General features: G+C 27.6%; 1 protein-coding gene across 1 annotated transcript in view; it reads left to right on the top strand.

Annotated features, from left to right (window-relative positions):
- The window catches only part of LOC100202750 (AP-5 complex subunit mu-1), a 59,597-nt gene extending 40,473 nt beyond the window's left edge, over positions 1-19,124 (top strand). Inside the window, exons 9-14 of the mRNA XM_065806006.1 lie at positions 4,816-5,070; positions 10,336-10,436; positions 10,629-10,714; positions 10,822-10,940; positions 11,487-11,583; positions 19,026-19,124. Of these exons, the coding sequence (XP_065662078.1) occupies positions 4,816-5,070; positions 10,336-10,436; positions 10,629-10,714; positions 10,822-10,940; positions 11,487-11,583; positions 19,026-19,099 (732 nt within the window). The 3' untranslated portion in view covers positions 19,100-19,124. The remainder of the gene's footprint in view (positions 1-4,815; positions 5,071-10,335; positions 10,437-10,628; positions 10,715-10,821; positions 10,941-11,486; positions 11,584-19,025) is intronic.
- Positions 19,125-19,415: the final 291 nt, after the last annotated feature.

Genomic DNA, 19,415 nt, shown 5'->3' with positions numbered 1-19,415 from the left:
GAGTTCTATCCCCACCACATCTCTGTTTCTACCAGAGATGTGGTGGGGATCAAACTTGGTTCCTGGGATCACAGTGGGAATTGAAATCATAAAGATAGAACCTTTCTGTACTCCTAAAGTTACTACTGGAAATAAAGAAGATATAAAAGCCGCAGCATAAAAGTCATTCTTCAAGAATGACTTTTATACTACGAAATGAAAATGACTTTAATACTGCGGTTAGAAAGAAATAATTTAATAATCTTAAAACTTTTATATGAAGAAACTAATACTAAAGAGAAGACTAATTATAAAATAGTTAGAGAGGTCAGAGTTTTTTCTAGAGATTTTAAATATTTGAACCACTTATTATTAGGTGCTAAATATTTGAACCACTTAGCACCTAATAATAGTTTTTAAATATTTGAACCACATTCATGTATTATTTAGCACTTAATAATAGTTTAGCAAAGATTAAAGAGAGATGTAGAGGATACTTTTCTAAGATTATGATGGAAATGTTGTCTAAACCACAAGCTGTAGAAAATTAAAAATGAGAATTGATTTAAGCATTAAACTTGTTTCTCAGCGCAGTGGCCTTGTTCGTCAAGGTTCGTGTTTCGAAGTTATAGAGTTGGGAGAGGGTTATAAACCACTATTAAGTAGCCTCCTCATCTGTAGTGGCCTTCTCGGCCTTGAGAAGGTGAATAACAAAAAAAAAAAAAAATGTCGGAGTGATTTGGATATCTAATAACGGGTTAATCTGTTTAACTGGAATGGTAGGAAAGTATGTTCATTAGATTCAAAGAGTCAAATTAGGGTAAAGTATTTTTAAAGGAAATAAAAACTTCTATACCTGCTTGGACCCAGGAGGTTAGGTAAAAGCCACATTTATGCATACATAGTATGGTTATATATGGATATAAGCATATAGTTTTTGCTATTTATTTAGATGCTGACACACAACTAATTTTAAATCTTTATAAATTTGATATTTATATGTTGTAGGTGTAAATCAGATGGATGTGTGGTATGATTCTAAAAAGACAAGAAAAGGAGCCATAATTTCAAACAGAGATTAGAGAAAATGTTCTATCGAAAAATGTTTGTTAAAGAAGATTAAAGTGATTTGGGTATCAGCATGTAGAGAGGTAGCAGCTTTAGGAGAAAATGGTAAAAGTAGAAGTAAGAAAAACTGGAGAGAGTACATTACACAAGGTATGAACGAGGTTTAGTCAAGAAAAGAAAATGCTCAAGATTTTTCATATTAGAGAAACAGCATAGATGGGAAGGCTAAAGCTTGATGATTATGATATAATGATGTTTATATATAAATATACATGCGTATATATGTAAAATATAACAAAAATTTGGAATAAAAAAAATATACTTAAGGATGTATTGATCTACATAAAGGTAAGTTTTAATAGTCAATTGTTGGAACAATTGACAGCTTTCTCCACAAAATACTTGCTACAAAATCTAGTTTTTGTAATACTTGTACATCATTGTCATCCATCTTTGATATATATACAAAATTATAAAATTATTATTACTAGTAGCAAAAAGTAAATTATTATAAAACTAACAAAAAGCCATTAACATAACCCTGTGGCACCAAGTATATCCTTCTAACATTTTTTTCCCAACACAATATAATAATAATATCTTACATCTTATATACAAATATAGTGATAATATCTTATATTTTTTAGAAATGCTTTAATCCATTTTAGTAATGTATTTTAAAAATGCAATTTTAATAATGTACCAGATACCTCATCACTTTCAGTTTTTATCAGTAATGTTTTAGATGGCACTGAATTAAATTTTTTTTGCAAAGTTCAATTAAGTTAAGTCTGCTGCTATTATTGTGAGACAAGAAATACAAAATCATATCTCATTAAGATATATTGCAGAAGATCTTAACAAAGCAATATTGATGCTATGAAAGAAGATGTCATTTAAGAAGTTTATCACCCAAATATGTATGTTAGTTATGAATTTTATAATTAAATCTTGCCTGTTTGTTAAGAATTAAATGTTAATTTTTTCCTTGCATTAATTGTAACATTTTGGTCTGGCTAAAGTGGATCCACCATTTTGGTCTGAACTCACCATATCTTGATGCTATAAAAGAAGATTATTTTCATTTAAGAACCTCATGATCAAATTAAGTGTGTTATGAATTTCATAGTTAAATCATGTTAATTATAAATTAAATATTAAATGAAATTTTTTCATTGCATTACTTTGCACTTTTTCTTTCTTTTTGTATTTTATTTCATTTACTAGACTAGCATTTTTTTAATAATAATTAACATAAATAATTTTTGTAATTTTTTTAAATTTAGTCTTATTGAAATCTGGTTAATCATTTGAGGAGTCCATTTGCAAAACGTGCTAATTCCAAATAAACTGATTTTGAAAAAACAACAAAAATCTAAACTACTTTTAGTTGCACATCAACATAAATTTTTCTTTGTTCATTTTTACGACCAAAAATTTTTTAATTGGTCTAATATTTAAATAGATTATAGATTTCATTATATAGAATGTGAAAATAGAATTAACTCAAAATTGAAAATGTAATAATGAATAAAATTTGATTTTGATTGATTTCACTTAGAACTTCTACCCATTCTGAATTTAGAACTTCTACCCATTCTAAACTTAGAACATTCACCCACTCTGATGTGTGTTGACTCATATTCACTCTTCTTTTTTTTTTGATAAGAAACTACCATGATTATATACAATTGAATGATTTATTGTGATCATAGTTAATGATTAGTGATTTAGCTAATCATTTTTATCTTTAGATTGAAAACATAATTTAAAGGTTACCTTGACGTTTATTTGACATCATTTCATTTGATGCCTATTTTTACAAAATCTTATGTGATATGAAATTGTCAGGAACAAAATCTTATGTGATATGAAATTGTCAGGAACAAAATCTTATGTGATATGAAATTGTCAGGAACAAAATCTTATGTGATATGAAATTGTCAGGAACAAAATCTTATGTGATATGAAATTGTCAGGAACAAAATCTTATGTGATATGAAATTGTCAGGAACAAAATCTTATGTGATATGAAATTGTCAGGAACAAAATCTTATGTGATATGAAATTGTCAGGAACAAAATCTTATGTGATATGAAATTGTCAGGAACAAAATCTTATGTGATATGAAATTGTCAGGAACAAAATCTTATGTGATATGAAATTGTCAGGAACAAAATCTTATGTGATATGAAATTGTCAGGAACAAAATCTTATGTGATATGAAATTGTCAGGAACAAAATCTTATGTGATATGAAATTGTCAGGAACAAAATCTTATGTGATATGAAATTGTCAGGAACAAAATCTTATGTGATATGAAATTGTCAGGAACAAAATCTTATGTGATATGAAATTGTCAGGAACAAAATCTTATGTGATATGAAATTGTCAGGAACAAAATCTTATGTGATATGAAATTGTCAGGAACAAAATCTTATGTGATATGAAATTGTCAGGAACAAAATCTTATGTGATATGAAATTGTCAGGAACAAAATCTTATGTGATATGAAATTGTCAGGAACAAAATCTTATGTGATATGAAATTGTCAGGAACAAAATCTTATGTGATATGAAATTGTCAGGAACAAAATCTTATGTGATATGAAATTGTCAGGAACAAAATCTTATGTGATATGAAATTGTCAGGAACAAAATCTTATGTGATATGAAATTGTCAGGAACAAAATCTTATGTGATATGAAATTGTCAGGAACAAAATCTTATGTGATATGAAATTGTCAGGAACAAAATCTTATGTGATATGAAATTGTCAGGAACAAAATCTTATGTGATATGAAATTGTCAGGAACAAAATCTTATGTGATATGAAATTGTCAGGAACAAAATCTTATGTGATATGAAATTGTCAGGAACAAAATCTTATGTGATATGAAATTGTCAGGAACAAAATCTTATGTGATATGAAATTGTCAGGAACAAAATCTTATGTGATATGAAATTGTCAGGAACAAAATCTTATGTGATATGAAATTGTCAGGAACAAAATCTTATGTGATATGAAATTGTCAGGAACAAAATCTTATGTGATATGAAATTGTCAGGAACAAAATCTTATGTGATATGAAATTGTCAGGAACAAAATCTTATGTGATATGAAATTGTCAGGAACAAAATCTTATGTGATATGAAATTGTCAGGAACAAAATCTTATGTGATATGAAATTGTCAGGAACAAAATCTTATGTGATATGAAATTGTCAGGAACAAAATCTTATGTGATATGAAATTGTCAGGAACAAAATCTTATGTGATATGAAATTGTCAGGAACAAAATCTTATGTGATATGAAATTGTCAGGAACAAAATCTTATGTGATATGAAATTGTCAGGAACAAAATCTTATGTGATATGAAATTGTCAGGAACAAAATCTTATGTGATATGAAATTGTCAGGAACAAAATCTTATGTGATATGAAATTGTCAGGAACAAAATCTTATGTGATATGAAATTGTCAGGAACAAAATCTTATGTGATATGAAATTGTCCGGAACAAAATCTTATGTGATATGAAATTGTCAGGAACAAAATCTTATGTGATATGAAATTGTCAGGAACAAAATCTTATGTGATATGAAATTGTCATTTGAAAATAAGTGTTTTGTTTTAATTTTCAACCAACATTTTATCTTAGTTTTATTTAATTAAAGCAAAAAAAAAGTAATTTTAACTTTAACAAAATTAAACTAATGTTTTAGAAGGAGAAATGTTTTATATATTATAATTTGTTTTTGTATGTACAGGCTGATTTGGAAGAAGCTCCTGATATCACATTGAGCTTACAAAGTCCACTTAATTCAGACGTGTTTAGTCAAATGACTTTTCATTCTTGTGTGAAGCAAGTGGATGAGTTGACTTCAGGTATAAATAGAAAGAAGGATGATGAAGAACTTGTATTAAGAAAAGTTAGATTTTGTCCACCATATGAGGCTTTTCCTTTGTGTCATTATGTTACTCAATCGAAGGAATGTCCTATTAAAGTATCTTTTAAGATGAAGGTAAGTTTTTTTTGGTATTTTTAGTGCAATATGTTTAATTTTTTATGATCTACCTATTTTTTATATTTTCTATCTGAGCTTTAGTCTTACATAATATTAGTATTTTATGTTAATATTAGGTGTTGACTTTTTTTTTATCGAAACTTTTTTTACCACTGATTACTAATGTCTACACAGTACAAAAATATAGTTTACATAAATTAATTTTCAAAATATACACTTTAAAAGCCATTGTCTGTAAGAACCAGAAAGTTATAAACACTAAATGTCACTAATTCCCTACTTTTTTACATATTTACTTTGTATAATAGAAGCAATGATAAACAAAAAATATTTTGTTTTAAATTTTTGTTATTCGTCTGTGATCTTCAAAAATCAAAAGAATTTTTTGGGTCAAATTTGCTCACATTGCTTTAATTTATACTTTAAAAAGTTTTGGAGTGTTAACCGTTTCAGTATGTGTGACAATATTTGGAGTGTTAACCGTTTTAGTATGTGTGACAATATTTGGAGTGTTAACCGTTTTAGTATGTGTGACAATATTTGGAGTGTTAACCGTTTTAGTATGTGTGACAATATTTGGAGTGTTAACCGTTTTAGTATGTGTGACAATATTTGGAGTGTTAACCATTTCAGTATGTGTGACAATATTTGGAGTGTTAACCATTTCAGTATGTGTGACAATATTTGGAGTGTTAACCATTTCAGTATGTGTGACAATATTTGGAGTGTTAACCATTTCAGTATGTGTGACAATGTGTTTATCAGTTTTAATAGAAAAACTAAAAACCAGTTAAAAAAAATTTTGTTGTCTAGAAATCATAGTCAAAACAATTTTAAAAATTTTGTAAAAATGTCTGAACTATGCTAATGCTATTGAAGCTAACTTAGCCACGTGAATTTTTTTTCACACCAGTTAATAGCTGTGTGTCTAATCCTCCGTTGAAACAATAAAATTGCGCATGGTCACATCAGCATTAAGTAATCAGCTGAGTAAAAAACATGTTTTGTTTTAATTCTAAAGTAAATACTAAATTTAAAAGAATAAAAAAAGTTGAAAGAATATCAACTTGAAATATGTTTATAAAAGAGTATTATTAAATGTTTATAAGAGAAGTAGAATTTACTTAAAAAAGTACATGGGATCTTAAATATACTCTGGTAAATTTTAAACTTTCATTTAAAAAAATAAATAAAACATAAAGACAAATTATATGGGTACTTATCTATACTTTAGTAAATTCATTTTGAAAAACAAATAAAACATAAAAAAACAAATTTTCATGCAACATAAAGTTTAATCAGAAAAAAATTCTAATGTTTTATTTTAACTTTATAACTTATGTTACATTTGCTACATATCTTCAGTTTGCTACATATTGCTACGTATTTGTTACTTTTTTCATTCCATATAAGGAGATCTATAAGTTATTAATGAAATCTTGTTTAAATTATTTTTGAGTGTTTTCAAAGAAATACACTTCTGATGTATACATAGAACCCCAAATTACCTGATAATCTTCACTTTGACAGACATTGATACTATCAAAAGCAATTTGATTTTGATTTCTTTCAAAACAATACACTTCCTTGAGGTATTTTTAATTGAAGATATGAATTGCTGATTAGATTACTGTGGTGAGTAGTGAATAGTTATATAAAAACACTCACATTTGTTAAAATGCAATGAATCAGATGGAAAAATAACAAATACACATTGCAATTACATTTTTTTCCAGATAATAATTATTGGTGAGAAAGAAATAAAATCACTTGGTGTTTTTTCCTGATGTTTTTTTTTTATTATTTACAATTTTTATTTTATGATGATATTTCATATACAATAATTGTTGTTTATATTATTATTATTATTATTATTATTATTATTATTATTATTATTGTTATTGTGATTATTATTATTATTATTATTACTGTTATTATAATCACTATTATTATTACTTTTAATATTTATAACTATAAGTAAAAAATAAAGAATAAAATGAGCTCAAGTTAATATAAAGTTTGAAGAAGATAAGATAAAGATAAAAAGGTTCACAGGTTCCTAAATTGTATCGGTTGGAAAGCATCTAAAAAGTGTGGGCATCCTAACCATGAACAATTAAAGCAAAGAAATGTACCAACTACAAAATCAGTTCCCATAACAATGTTTACATCAATATTGACCATGAACTACATAAATCTTTACATTAGCACTGTTATATGTCTTTCCCATTTAAAAATGGTGCGAACTTAAATCAACCTGCTAGATTAAGACTGAGTTCATGATCCAACTTGATCCAGGGCTAAAAGAGATGATTCTTCCTCATTATGTTTTAAATTTAAGTAATGAATCCAGGTGATGAATCAAGTGTGATAATCTTAGCATTTGAATGTAACTCCAGTATGATTTCAAATAAAGAAAACACCAGTATGAATGTTTGACAAAAGGCACTAATGAGTACTTTATGCAAAAACATCAGCATTATGTGAACACTGTCACAAAAAAATTTGCAGAAACAGAAGCTTTCACACAGTCTGGCAACTATCTTCACCATAATAATGATCCAAATATTTCTAAGATAATTTTATTTAAGTTTATATTTCTGTGAGCTTATTTTCAATTTTTTTACTCATATAAAAAATATTCACAAATTAAAGTATTTTTATTTTAAATACTATAATGAAATGTTTATTTATATATTTTTAGTATTTTTGAAACATTTTTATTAAGAAAATAAATATTTTATAATTAAATGATTTATTTAAAGTTTATTTAGACTAACATCAAACAAAAAAGACTAACATCAAACAAAAGACTAACATCAAACAAAAAAGTTTCTATAAGATGTAAATACTTTACTCAAAAAAAAATTTTTTGTTGGGTTTTTTAACTTTTCACAGCATTTAATAATATTTACAATTAAACTTTTTAGTTATGGAATTCTTAGGGATTATCTTTTTCCGAATATTCTGAATTCCATGTATTTCTTTTAAAAAAAGTATATAAAAATACCTACCTTATTTTCCTATTTCTAAAAAAATATATAATGCATACTTATATATATTTATTTTTATATATATTTTACTAATCCTGGTACTAATACATAAATAGAATTTTCTTGAGCTTAGGAAGTTTTAGTAGAAAAAAAACAGCTCTTGTAATAAAAAGGAAAAAAAACTTTTCTTATAAAAATATTATAAATATTATATCATTAAAATATTTAAAATTTTCAATTGCATAGTTTACATTAAATATTTATATAATGGCTAAATTATTAGAATGCTTTTGGATGTAATCCTATGATATTTTAATATTGAACTTTATGTTGTTACCCATTCGTGCATGTGTGTGTGAATTCTCGATGTGAACGCGGTTAAGTTATAAAATCTGTTTTTCTTATCAAACTTTTATTAATCTCCAAAGTATCTCTGTTTATTATCATTATAAATAATAATAATTATAAAAATAATAGTAATATAAATAATATAATTATAGAATATGTGTTTCTTTATAAATAGTATATAACTATAGTAATTTTTTATCTGCTTTTAGAATTAATATTATAAAAATAGATTTTAAAAACCACCGGATTTATAGATTTGTAAAACCACCTGGTTTTTAAAATTTATAGTTATAATAATAACATTTGTTATAATAATAAGTTATAATAATATTTCAACACTGTTGTCATCTGTGTTAGAGATATTATCATTTATGTTATGAAACTTTATCCCCAAACCTTGATACTTAAATCAATAATTTTTCTAGCGTTTGCTATAAAGCATTGATGTAAAGAGATCATATTGATGTATCATTGATGTAAATCATATTAAGAATAAGTATAGAAATATGAATAAAGAATAAATCTATTTCAATACTATCGTTTAACTACGAATCACTTAACTTGGCTATTTCAATACTATCTCTCGTTTAACTACGAATCACTTAACTTGGCTATTTCAATACTATCTCTCGTTTAACTACGAATCACTTAACTTGGCTATTTCAATACTATCTCTCGTTTAACTACGAATCACTTAACTTGGCTATTTCAATACTATCTCTCGTTTAACTACGAATCACTTAACTTGGCTATTTCAATTCTATCTCTCGTTTAACTACGAATCACTTAACTTGGCTATTTCAATACTATCTCTCGTTTAACTACGAATCACTTAACTTGGCTATTTCAATACTATATATCTCTTGTTTAACTACGAAACACTTAACTTGGCTATTTCAATACTATATATCTCTCGTTTAACTACGAATCACTTAACTTGGCTATTTCAATACTATCTCTCGTTTAACTACGAATCACTTAACTTGGCTATTTCAATACTATATATCTCTCGTTTAACTACGAATCACTTAACTTGGCTATTTCAATACTATATATCTCTTGTTTAACTACGAATCACTTAACTTGGCTATTTCAATACTATATATCTCTTGTTTAACTACGAATCACTTAACTTGGCTATTTCAATACTATATATCTCTCATTTAACTACGAAATACTTAACTTGGCTATTTCAATACTAGATATCTCTTGTTTAACTACGAATCACTTAACTTGGCTATTTCAATAATATATATCTCTCATTTAACTACGAATCACTTAACTTGGCTATAGCTATAAATAGTTTTACTGTCTGTCTGTTATAATTAGAAAGTAAAAAACCAACAAGTTTTAGCTTATTTTCAATGATGTAAACACAGTAGATAAATGGACAGTAAACACAATAAAAATGACTAAAAAACATGCAATTGAATCGTGAGTAAGTGTTGTCTATAAAATGCAAAAATAATTTTCAAACTTCATAAATTTAATTTTAAATAATAACTTTTTAAATTATTAATTTAAAAAAAAAGTTTTGCAGTAAAAAAACTTTTAAGAAAACTATTAATGACACTCAATAAAAAAAAAAAAGACAATAAAGTAGAAACAGATTGTTTATATATTCAAAATAAAAGATACCACAGTATGCATCAGTTTTTCAGGCAATGGATCATAAGTTTCAAAAGGATTGTTTGGTTCTTCTTTGAGACAAATTTTTTTTTTTTGCAATAATTTTCTGAAAACAGAGTTTACATAGTTTACATAACTTGTTAACTCATTGACATAACTTATATTTTACGTGTCTGAATAACTAGTAAAATCTTAAGAAATGTAATTATTTTTAATTATTTGTATAATAATTATTTCTATAATAAATGTAATTATTTAGTTTATTTATTCCGTATTTGTTTGATTAATGTAGGGCATTTCTGAAAGAGTTAATATTCTTATACAGATATTTCTTGAACATCAAATGAAAAATAGCTTTGATTTTTTTAATGTAAACATACCTTTTTTTAACAGGTAATATTTTAAATTAAAAATTTTTTTTTTTTAATTTTTGAAAAATATCTTGAATTTTTATTCATTTGTAAACTTTACAATTTTATTTATTTTACTTGAAGCATAAAAGAAGTGTTAATATCAGTTTATTGTTTTGTTTTTTTTTGAATTAGAAAAAAAATAAAAATAGTGTGTATAGAGTAATATTTTTAGGGGAGCAATTGCAAATGTTGAAGCCACACCAAAAACTCATGTTGTAACTGTATCAGAAAACAAATCTGAACTGCTCTGGTGTATAGGTTTGTTTTTTCTAATGGAGAGTTTTCAGGAAAACTATTGATATATTTTTTTTGACCGCTAAATATTAACATATTTTGTAAATAGTCTTAAATAAAATTGTGTTAAGGTAACAAGTTTATCAAAAGAAATCAATATGAAGCATCACTTGAACTTTTTGTATCTTTTTCTCACGGACAATGTATGGTTAAAGATCAATTTTTAATTGGGGAAAACTCCTACATTAAAGTAATTTTTTTTACCATAATATTTATTTTGTTTTTTATTACGTAATCATATACTTTTTATATTAGGGCCATTACAGTTCATGAGGTTACTTTATTGTGGCTGCACTCAAAGAGGTTACTTTATTGTGGTTGCACTCAAAGAGGTTACTTTATTGTGTTTGCACTCCTCTCTTAACTCTTTAACTCCGAAACACAAACCTTGACGAACAAGACCACTAGGAAACAATTTGAGTGTGGTACTACCAGGGGCGTGGTGGGGATCAAACTAAAAACTTCTTGCTTAAGAAGCGAGCGCTCTACCACTACATCACTACTGCATACAGTGGTGCAGTGGTTAAATTTCTGGCTCAGGACCAAGTGGTCTGAGGTTTGATGCTGGCTCTAGCCCAATAAGCGAAATTGATAAAGAAGGAAGAAGTTTCTAGTTGAATGCTCTTCCGCTGTGTTCTAAGACCGTAAGGACTTCTGGGATTAACCACAAAAAAAAGGCAAAGTTAAAACTTTAAATCTGCGATTTTTTATTTTTTATTTTTTAAATTGATTTTAGGTTTGTTTCAAAACTCGGAATTTTACTTACAGCAGATTAAACTTGGAAGGAAAATCAATAGAGATTTATCCTAACTCTAAGGCAAAAATTACTACTGGTAAGAGATAACTATTATTAGCATAATATTTTATTGTTTTGTAGATTTGACAAGGACAAAACAAAAATTAAATGTTTATCAATTGCAAATGGCAATAGCTGAACTTTAAATTAACTTTGATATATTACTTTACAATAAAAGCTTAGTTACCTTAGTTATCTTCTATTACATAAGGAAATTTTTATTTTAGACTTGTGTCTTAGTAAAGATTTTTGAAAATTGTTTTGTTTGTCAAGATTTGTTAAGGATTCTTCTAATAATTAATAGCATTCTAATATCATTAGAAAAAACTATAACATGGGATGAAGAGGTAGAGTTGTTAGTTTAAATCTAACTAGCTCATTGTATGATACTAAAAAACTTAACTGATGAAAGTGATTAATAGCAAATTTGGATGCAAATTATTTGTTAAGATTGTAGAATGGATTATGCAAAGGTTTAACTGATTGAAGTTTGATTTCAAAGGAAACTACACTAACTTTAATGTGTGTCAGACTCAGATAAACTGTTGTCAAAATCTTGTTTTTTTAATAACCAAATCTTTAAATCATTATAGGTATTGGTAAAAATTATTAGACCAAATAGAAAGATTACGTATAAGTAGATATCGGTGATGCCAATGCTGAAAGGGATTGAATCTTACATAAATTTGAGACTTTTTAAAAGCCCAATTTATTTAACAAGTAAGTAGTTTTTAAGAAACAAGGTGATGTTTAATTTAAAATAATGTTCAAATGGTCAAAAAAACAGGTGGTAATTTCAAGGATCATGTACAATTTCATGACAAAAAGCAAATCAATAAAAAATGTGTTATTTGGAAAATCAACCAAAGGGAGACTCATACAGTTCTTATATTGAGCTGCTGGCAAGAAGCAAAACAAATATATTTGCAAAATTTTTTGATAAAAGATATTTAATAAATTTGATAAAATATAATTTTAAAAGTCTATGTGTATGGTTATAAAATCTTAAATTTAAAATTTTTCAGGTTTGTTGTTATTTACTCTGCAAGAGTAAAAACTGTTTACAACTGGTAATTTATTGTAATGACATTATAGAGCTCTTTCATTTTTCGGATGTTTCAGATCTGTTGCCAGTGATTCTTGTGTTTTGTAGTAATATGTTGAAAGATTTTTTATGTTCAATAGAAAAACGGCTAAATTAGATAAGCATTCTTGGCTCATTGTTGAGATTTTTATCGATTTAAGTTTTGAGAAGCTTTTTTTACAACTAGCTACTGATACAGTTATGGTTAAAGATTAGGTACACTTTCATACAAATACTAATTTAGAATCCAAGAAAAGACTTCTAAAGCACTCCAATTCTTTAATCATTGCAGATCTTTCTTAGTGCTTGTTTGGAACATTTTCATATAACACCAACGGTGATTCACTTCAATTAACATTTTGAATGGATTCACCTCATTGTAAGTTTAGCACATATGCTCAATTAGCGTTTAATGAATTCGTTATTCTCCCCACTCAGCCATGTTGCAGTTTTTAGGAAAGAAAAATTTTTCTCAAGTTCTTGCAACTTGAATGATACGTATACAATTTCTGCTTGCAGCCCATTGACAGCTTCATGTTGTTTCCGCCTTCATCAACAAGACTTAAGCCAGCATCTTTGCTCTCTTCTCGTCGGCATTTTCTTTCGTTGGGGAACTCTTTTTTCTGTTGTGATATTTTTAGGGCACACTGATCTATCGGATCTAAAGTCCTTTTCTTTGTGAAGACTTATGTGCATCATTAATTTCAAATAAAAAAGTGCTCCAGAAATAAAGGGAAGCTAAAAAGGAATACATCATTACACGCGTAATAAAAGATTTTGAGAATCACCTGTTGTTTCAATAGTCTCAAAGTGATCTCTGAGATCTTCTAGGGCATCTGTTACTTCATCTAGATGTGACCTAAAAGCATGAACAACGTCATGTCTGAGACTCCGCTTGGTCTCGCAAAAGTGTTTTACATTGATTTGCACATGACTTTTAAAAACATCCCATCAATGAGTTGAGGCTGAAAAGTAGGTGTCCACTGTTCTGATAAAGTTCCTGACTGTACTGCTATCTACTGCACGCACACTAACAAGGATCAGTGAAAAGTATTGCATTTGTAGTGAACAGCATTGCATGGTATAAAATGAGCTTTGGGGTTGATTGCCAAAATTCGTTTTTGGACCCCACTTGTATGCCCATCCATTATAACTGCATTGTCATAGCTTATCATTGATAATGATAAGCTGTGACAATGTAATTTGATAGCACACCTGGTAAATCATAGGATTTATAAGGTGTGATATCAAAAAAAAAGCGTAAGCGTGATATCATGGTATCATAACACCATGGATGCTTTGCATGTGTTGCCAAGCATCTATGGTGTTACGACACCATGGATGCTTGGCAATACATGCTTCTTTGACCTTAGCAATACGTTTATTAAATCTGTTATTATTTCCAAAGAATAACAGATTTAATAGGACGCTGACTATTCTTATGCTGGTTAATCTTAGGATTCAGCATTTTCTATTTCAAAAAGTTGAAAAGGAAAGCAATATAAGGCGCTTTTTAAAGGTGAAAAATGTAGCTATGACTTTTCATTGCTTGATAAGATTTTGTAAAATCAGTCACAAGAAAAGGATGGTTATTTGGAAATGGCTCTTCTCTATTATAGATTTTAAAAGATTTCTTTTTAATCAGTTCCTGTTTTGAGTATTCATCTAAAACTAATAAACAATACCCCACATTATTGAATACCTTTAGGTTCATTACTTAGTAATTTATACGTTTGCTAATTTTTGTAGAATTTGGCTCAGCCTCAAAACAGTTACCAACGGGTTGTAGTATATTCTCACTTTCAGAAAACAGTTTATAACGCACACCATGTCGATTGATGTCCTCTAAGTGTGGGCTTTCAGAGACGTACAATTTGTTATCTTGCTGTTTATAGCTGTTTTCTATCTCTGTGTAAGCGCTAATCTCTTGAGACAAGTCAGTAGGTTGGTAGTCAAGAGGTTGTTGTGCAGCTTGTTCAGATTTTTCATAACTTTAAAATACTTGAGAGTTAATCATATCAATAAATTGAACTAGAAACATCCAATCTGAATGTTGTGGTAATACTGCTTTGAAATTGTCATGGTTGCCATATTCACTGTCGTGCTTGTATAAACTTGCCGTTAGCGGTTTTGGCTGCTGCTTTCTATGGGTATTTTTCTTGTTCAACTATATAAAATTTGCTATCACCATAGTAAAAAAAAACCGCTTATTCTATCATCTTTCGTAACGTCCTTATCGATGACGTCTTGATTTATTGATAATTAAAATAAAATGATCTTATAGTAGAAATAATATCTAACATTTTTTATTCGATATTTAATTATTTATATAATTTTCAAAAATTAAGTTATGTAATATCTTGAAATAATTAAAGATATTCCATTACTTAATATCTTTACTTAAACTATTAATGCAATTACGTACGCGGTTTTTAACCCTCTTCCTCCCTCTCCACCTTAGTATTATAAGTACTCTCGTTCTCTATCACTTCTAAAACTTGATTTCTTTTTTTTTTTAACAAAAGCGTTGAATTTCACGAATTTAAAAAACAATATTGTTTTACGTAACAAAGATATGTCGAATTAACTACAAGTTTTTTTTTATTTTTAATGTTTTGAAAAATTTATGCGTTGGGGAGAGGGATTGGTTTTGTAATAAATAATAGAAGAAAGGAGGTGTTAAATGCATACAGGTGTGTACAAGAGGGAAGGAGATTCTAAATCAGTGGTTTTACTGCGTACGTGCTTTATGGATGCCTCTTTACTATAGGAGACATCACAGAGTGAAACAATTACCTTGTCAGTAAAAACTACTTTCTTAAGAAATAGATGGGTTTAAAATTTTACAGTATGAATCAATTTAAGTTTTATATAATTTGATTCACTGAGTATGTATAGGATGTTTTGGCCGAAACATGCAGACAGCTGGATCGATTTCAGAATATGAGTCGTCGCTAAATTGCGACATTTATATGCAAGATCGAAGTGGAAACCTTGCCATTAAACTTGCACCTGTTCAGCATTAAACTAATGCGTACAACTGGATTTTTTGCTGCTGCATTTGCTTTTATGTGGGCTTAAAGAATAGATTATTTTTATTACCGTGACGATGGTATGCGCGAGCATTTTGCATCCTGCTTACATTATTCACATTACTTTCCCTAGACAATTTCTTTAAAGGAAATCAAAAATAAACGCGTAAGAAAACTCTAGATTACAACAGTTGTCATATAGCCTATGCATTATTTTTAAATGCTATGTATTTTAAAATGAAATATATTTATAACGTGTACGTCTTTCATTGAAGTTGTTTCATTTTTTCAGATATTTTGTATAAATCAGTACCCACGACGTCTCGAGGCCATTCAGAGCTAGTATATGCAAAAATTTGTACTCGCAAGAGGCAATATTTATTAAAATCTAAACTATATAAAACGCCTATTAGAAGAGGTTGAATTATTCTTGTGAGGGTTTGAAGTATTTAAGCCTCTGTTTGATTAATTTTACCGTATATTAAAATATTTCAACTAATGGGGTTACCGTAAACTGGGGTTACTTTGAACGTTTTTGAGATATTTTAACTTACTCTTCCTTCACTATTGACAATATTTGAAATTTAAAAAAATGAATATAGGGGCTATGATTGACTCTTACATAATTCAAAATCAAAATAATATTTAAATAAAAGGGTTTTGTGTAATAATTATTTAAATAGTCATTCAAAGTTACCCCACAAATGGGGTAACTTTGAATGCGTTTTTTTGTAAAAGCAAAACCTATTCAAAAGCGTACTGTTTTGTTTAAATATTTAATAAAAACAACAGTCAAGTTTCACACTAATTCATTTTTGCTAAAATAAAATAATATTATTTTATAACAAACACCCATTTAGTATTTTATTTTATTTTAATGGGTAAGTTTTAAGTGGACTAGCATAAAAAAAGTCTCATTTACATCAGTTTTACTGACAGACAATGCAAGTGGAACATCTTTACATTTTGCCAAGAAGTCCTAAAAAAAAACTTTTAAAAAGGGAAAAAGTGATTTTTTTTCTTCCCTTTGAGCCTGTTTTGTTCTTGAAATCAACATAAAACAATAGTTAAGTAAATTAATTACTGCTTGGCTTACTAAAATTACAACTACCATCTGGCAAATGATTGAAAATTATACTTACATCTAATGGGTAAATTCCATATTTCTTTCAAAACCACTAAGCTACTAAGTTGCTGATTACCTTTTGATCTGAAAAAATGTAATTTTTATAAGCAAAGAAAGAACAAAGGAGATTTATTTTTTGTAATTGTCTGTTCTTTTTTTGGCACAAGAGGTTTTCAATTGATCAAGTATTTTCCTCTAATACTATTAAAGAGGTCCATACAATGTAACATCATGAGGTTGCAATAAATTGGTAGAGATACCAGTTATATAACAAGATACTGTTTTCTTCGCAATATGATACTATTTTCTTTAGTAAATTCAAGTACCTTTTCACTGTATAGATTGCTTAGATTATAACTAATAGGAACTTTAACTCCTACAATTTGACAAAAAACAAAAACAAACCAGTTAAAAGAGTGAATAGAAACAAACCGTCCAGACTTTAATTGTATTGTACATTAAGTGGTCCACTTTTGGTCCTTGTTGTCCATAAATAGTCAGCTTTATAAACATAAGCAGAGACAATTTGACTAGAAGCACATTTTTGTATATTTGTATATACAAAAATGTGCTTCTATGGATTTTCCATGTGTTTTCGGATTAAGTTTTTAAACTCTATTATGTAAGGTGGTAACTTGCACCCAATGAACATCTAATGCTTTCATCTTATAATGTTTATTGTTAACATAAAATTTGAAAACTGGCACTCAGTATAATTTATATACTGCCTTACGTCAGTTTTTTTTCGTATAAACGTGGGATAGTACTGCTATGAAATGCTAAACAAAAACAAATTTAAAGATAAATAACAGTACTTTCAACAAACTTAATTTAACACAATATTGAATGTTCATACACATATTACATGACATTTTTCATACAAGATTTAAAATTTATTATTGTTTTGCAAAAAAATTATTTAGATACACAGACACACACAGACAAATATATATATATATATATATATATATATATATATATATATATATATATATATATATATATATATATATATATATATATATATTTGTGTGTGTGTCTACATCGTAGACACACACATATGTTTATATATGTGTATGTGTTTATGTTTATACGCACACGTATATAAATATTTATATATCTGTGTGTGTTCAAATACAGAAACAATGTGTATGTATGTGTGACTAACTGTTTATACAAATGATACTTTAATTTTTATTCATAATAATATTATATATAATACATGTATGACAAAAGAATTTTTTAAGTTGTTTCATGTTTTTGACTATTTATGTAGTGGGGTTACTTTGAACCTTATTCAAAGTTACCCCATATGCGAAAAAATGTATACAATAAAGTATGTTATGCTATAGCATTGGAACATAACTATAGTAGGCTAACAAACTTCTTTATATTTTACATGCCTAATAAATTTATAAACAAAAATTATGCAACTTAGACAACAAGCTGCTACACTAGCTGAGGTTGTGTATAAAGTATTCTGACTAATTTTTTTGAGAAAAATATCCGAAATATTTAAATCGTTTTTTAAGGAATAATAAAAACCAATAAACAAAGTAAAACTTTAAATAATCAAAATATAAACTATTTTTAACATTTTGATGTTTAATGTTTGAACAGATTCATATAAGTACTTGCCATAATAACAACTTAAAAAAAAATTGATTTGTATTCAAAGTTACCCCGCTATTCAAAGTAACCCCGGTTTACGGTAATTTATTTCCAAATAGATTAACCTGGAATTTAATTGGGAATAAATTTTTTAAGGAGTTCATCTGTTTCGCTACACCAGCCACTTAACCTTTGACATTACGAATGCGACGAAATATTTGTACGCCTTATTAAATCTTTGCGCCCGGAACGATTGCATCTTTGCCCCTCATTTCACCCCCTGCCTCTCTTTCTTGCAACGCTACTGAAAATATCGGTTATTATTATTTCTGGTTAATTTACTTTACTTAAATACATTATGACTGGAATTAAAAGATATTTACAAAAATTCTATTACTGAATTAAAAGCAAAAAAACTAAATGAAAAACAAAACTAACTTTGCCCGGGACACGAGATGTCACCGAATAACACCGAATGTCAAAGAATAAAGGGAGCAACCCTATTACCAAGATATTGTGGTAGCAGTTTGTGCTAATATATAATTTATCTTTTAAGACTTTGTAATTATTTTGACATTGATATTTTGTTTTTATTATTAATTTTTATATTGCTTTGTGTATTATAGCATCTGAGTTCGAAAGTCAAGAATTTAAAGTTTGGAATTCTTGTGGAGAAGTAACCGATTCCACATTTACATAATTCTAGCAAAAAAATCAATAATCCATTTTTCAAACTTTTTCTCTTAAAATTAATTTGCTATATATGAAGACAGGTGCGCGTTAACCTTTTACAAATTTCATTTTTGCGAAGCACCTTAACGTAGTCATTCTTAAATTTACAACTCATGTAATGCTTCATTATAAAACCAGACACAAATGCCTAAAGATTGAAATTATGAAAAACAACATTAATTTGCTTTATTTTAAAAAAATTACATAAAAATTCTACTAAATATCTACAAATAATAATGATACAAATATTGAAACACTCGAGTAACAATTACTGAATATTAACT

This window comes from Hydra vulgaris, chromosome 09 (genome assembly GCF_038396675.1).
Source record: "Hydra vulgaris chromosome 09, alternate assembly HydraT2T_AEP".
Lineage (NCBI taxonomy): Eukaryota > Metazoa > Cnidaria > Hydrozoa > Anthoathecata > Hydridae > Hydra > Hydra vulgaris.
Note: the sequence above shows the minus strand (reverse complement) of the source record. Positions and strands in the feature narration are given on the sequence as shown.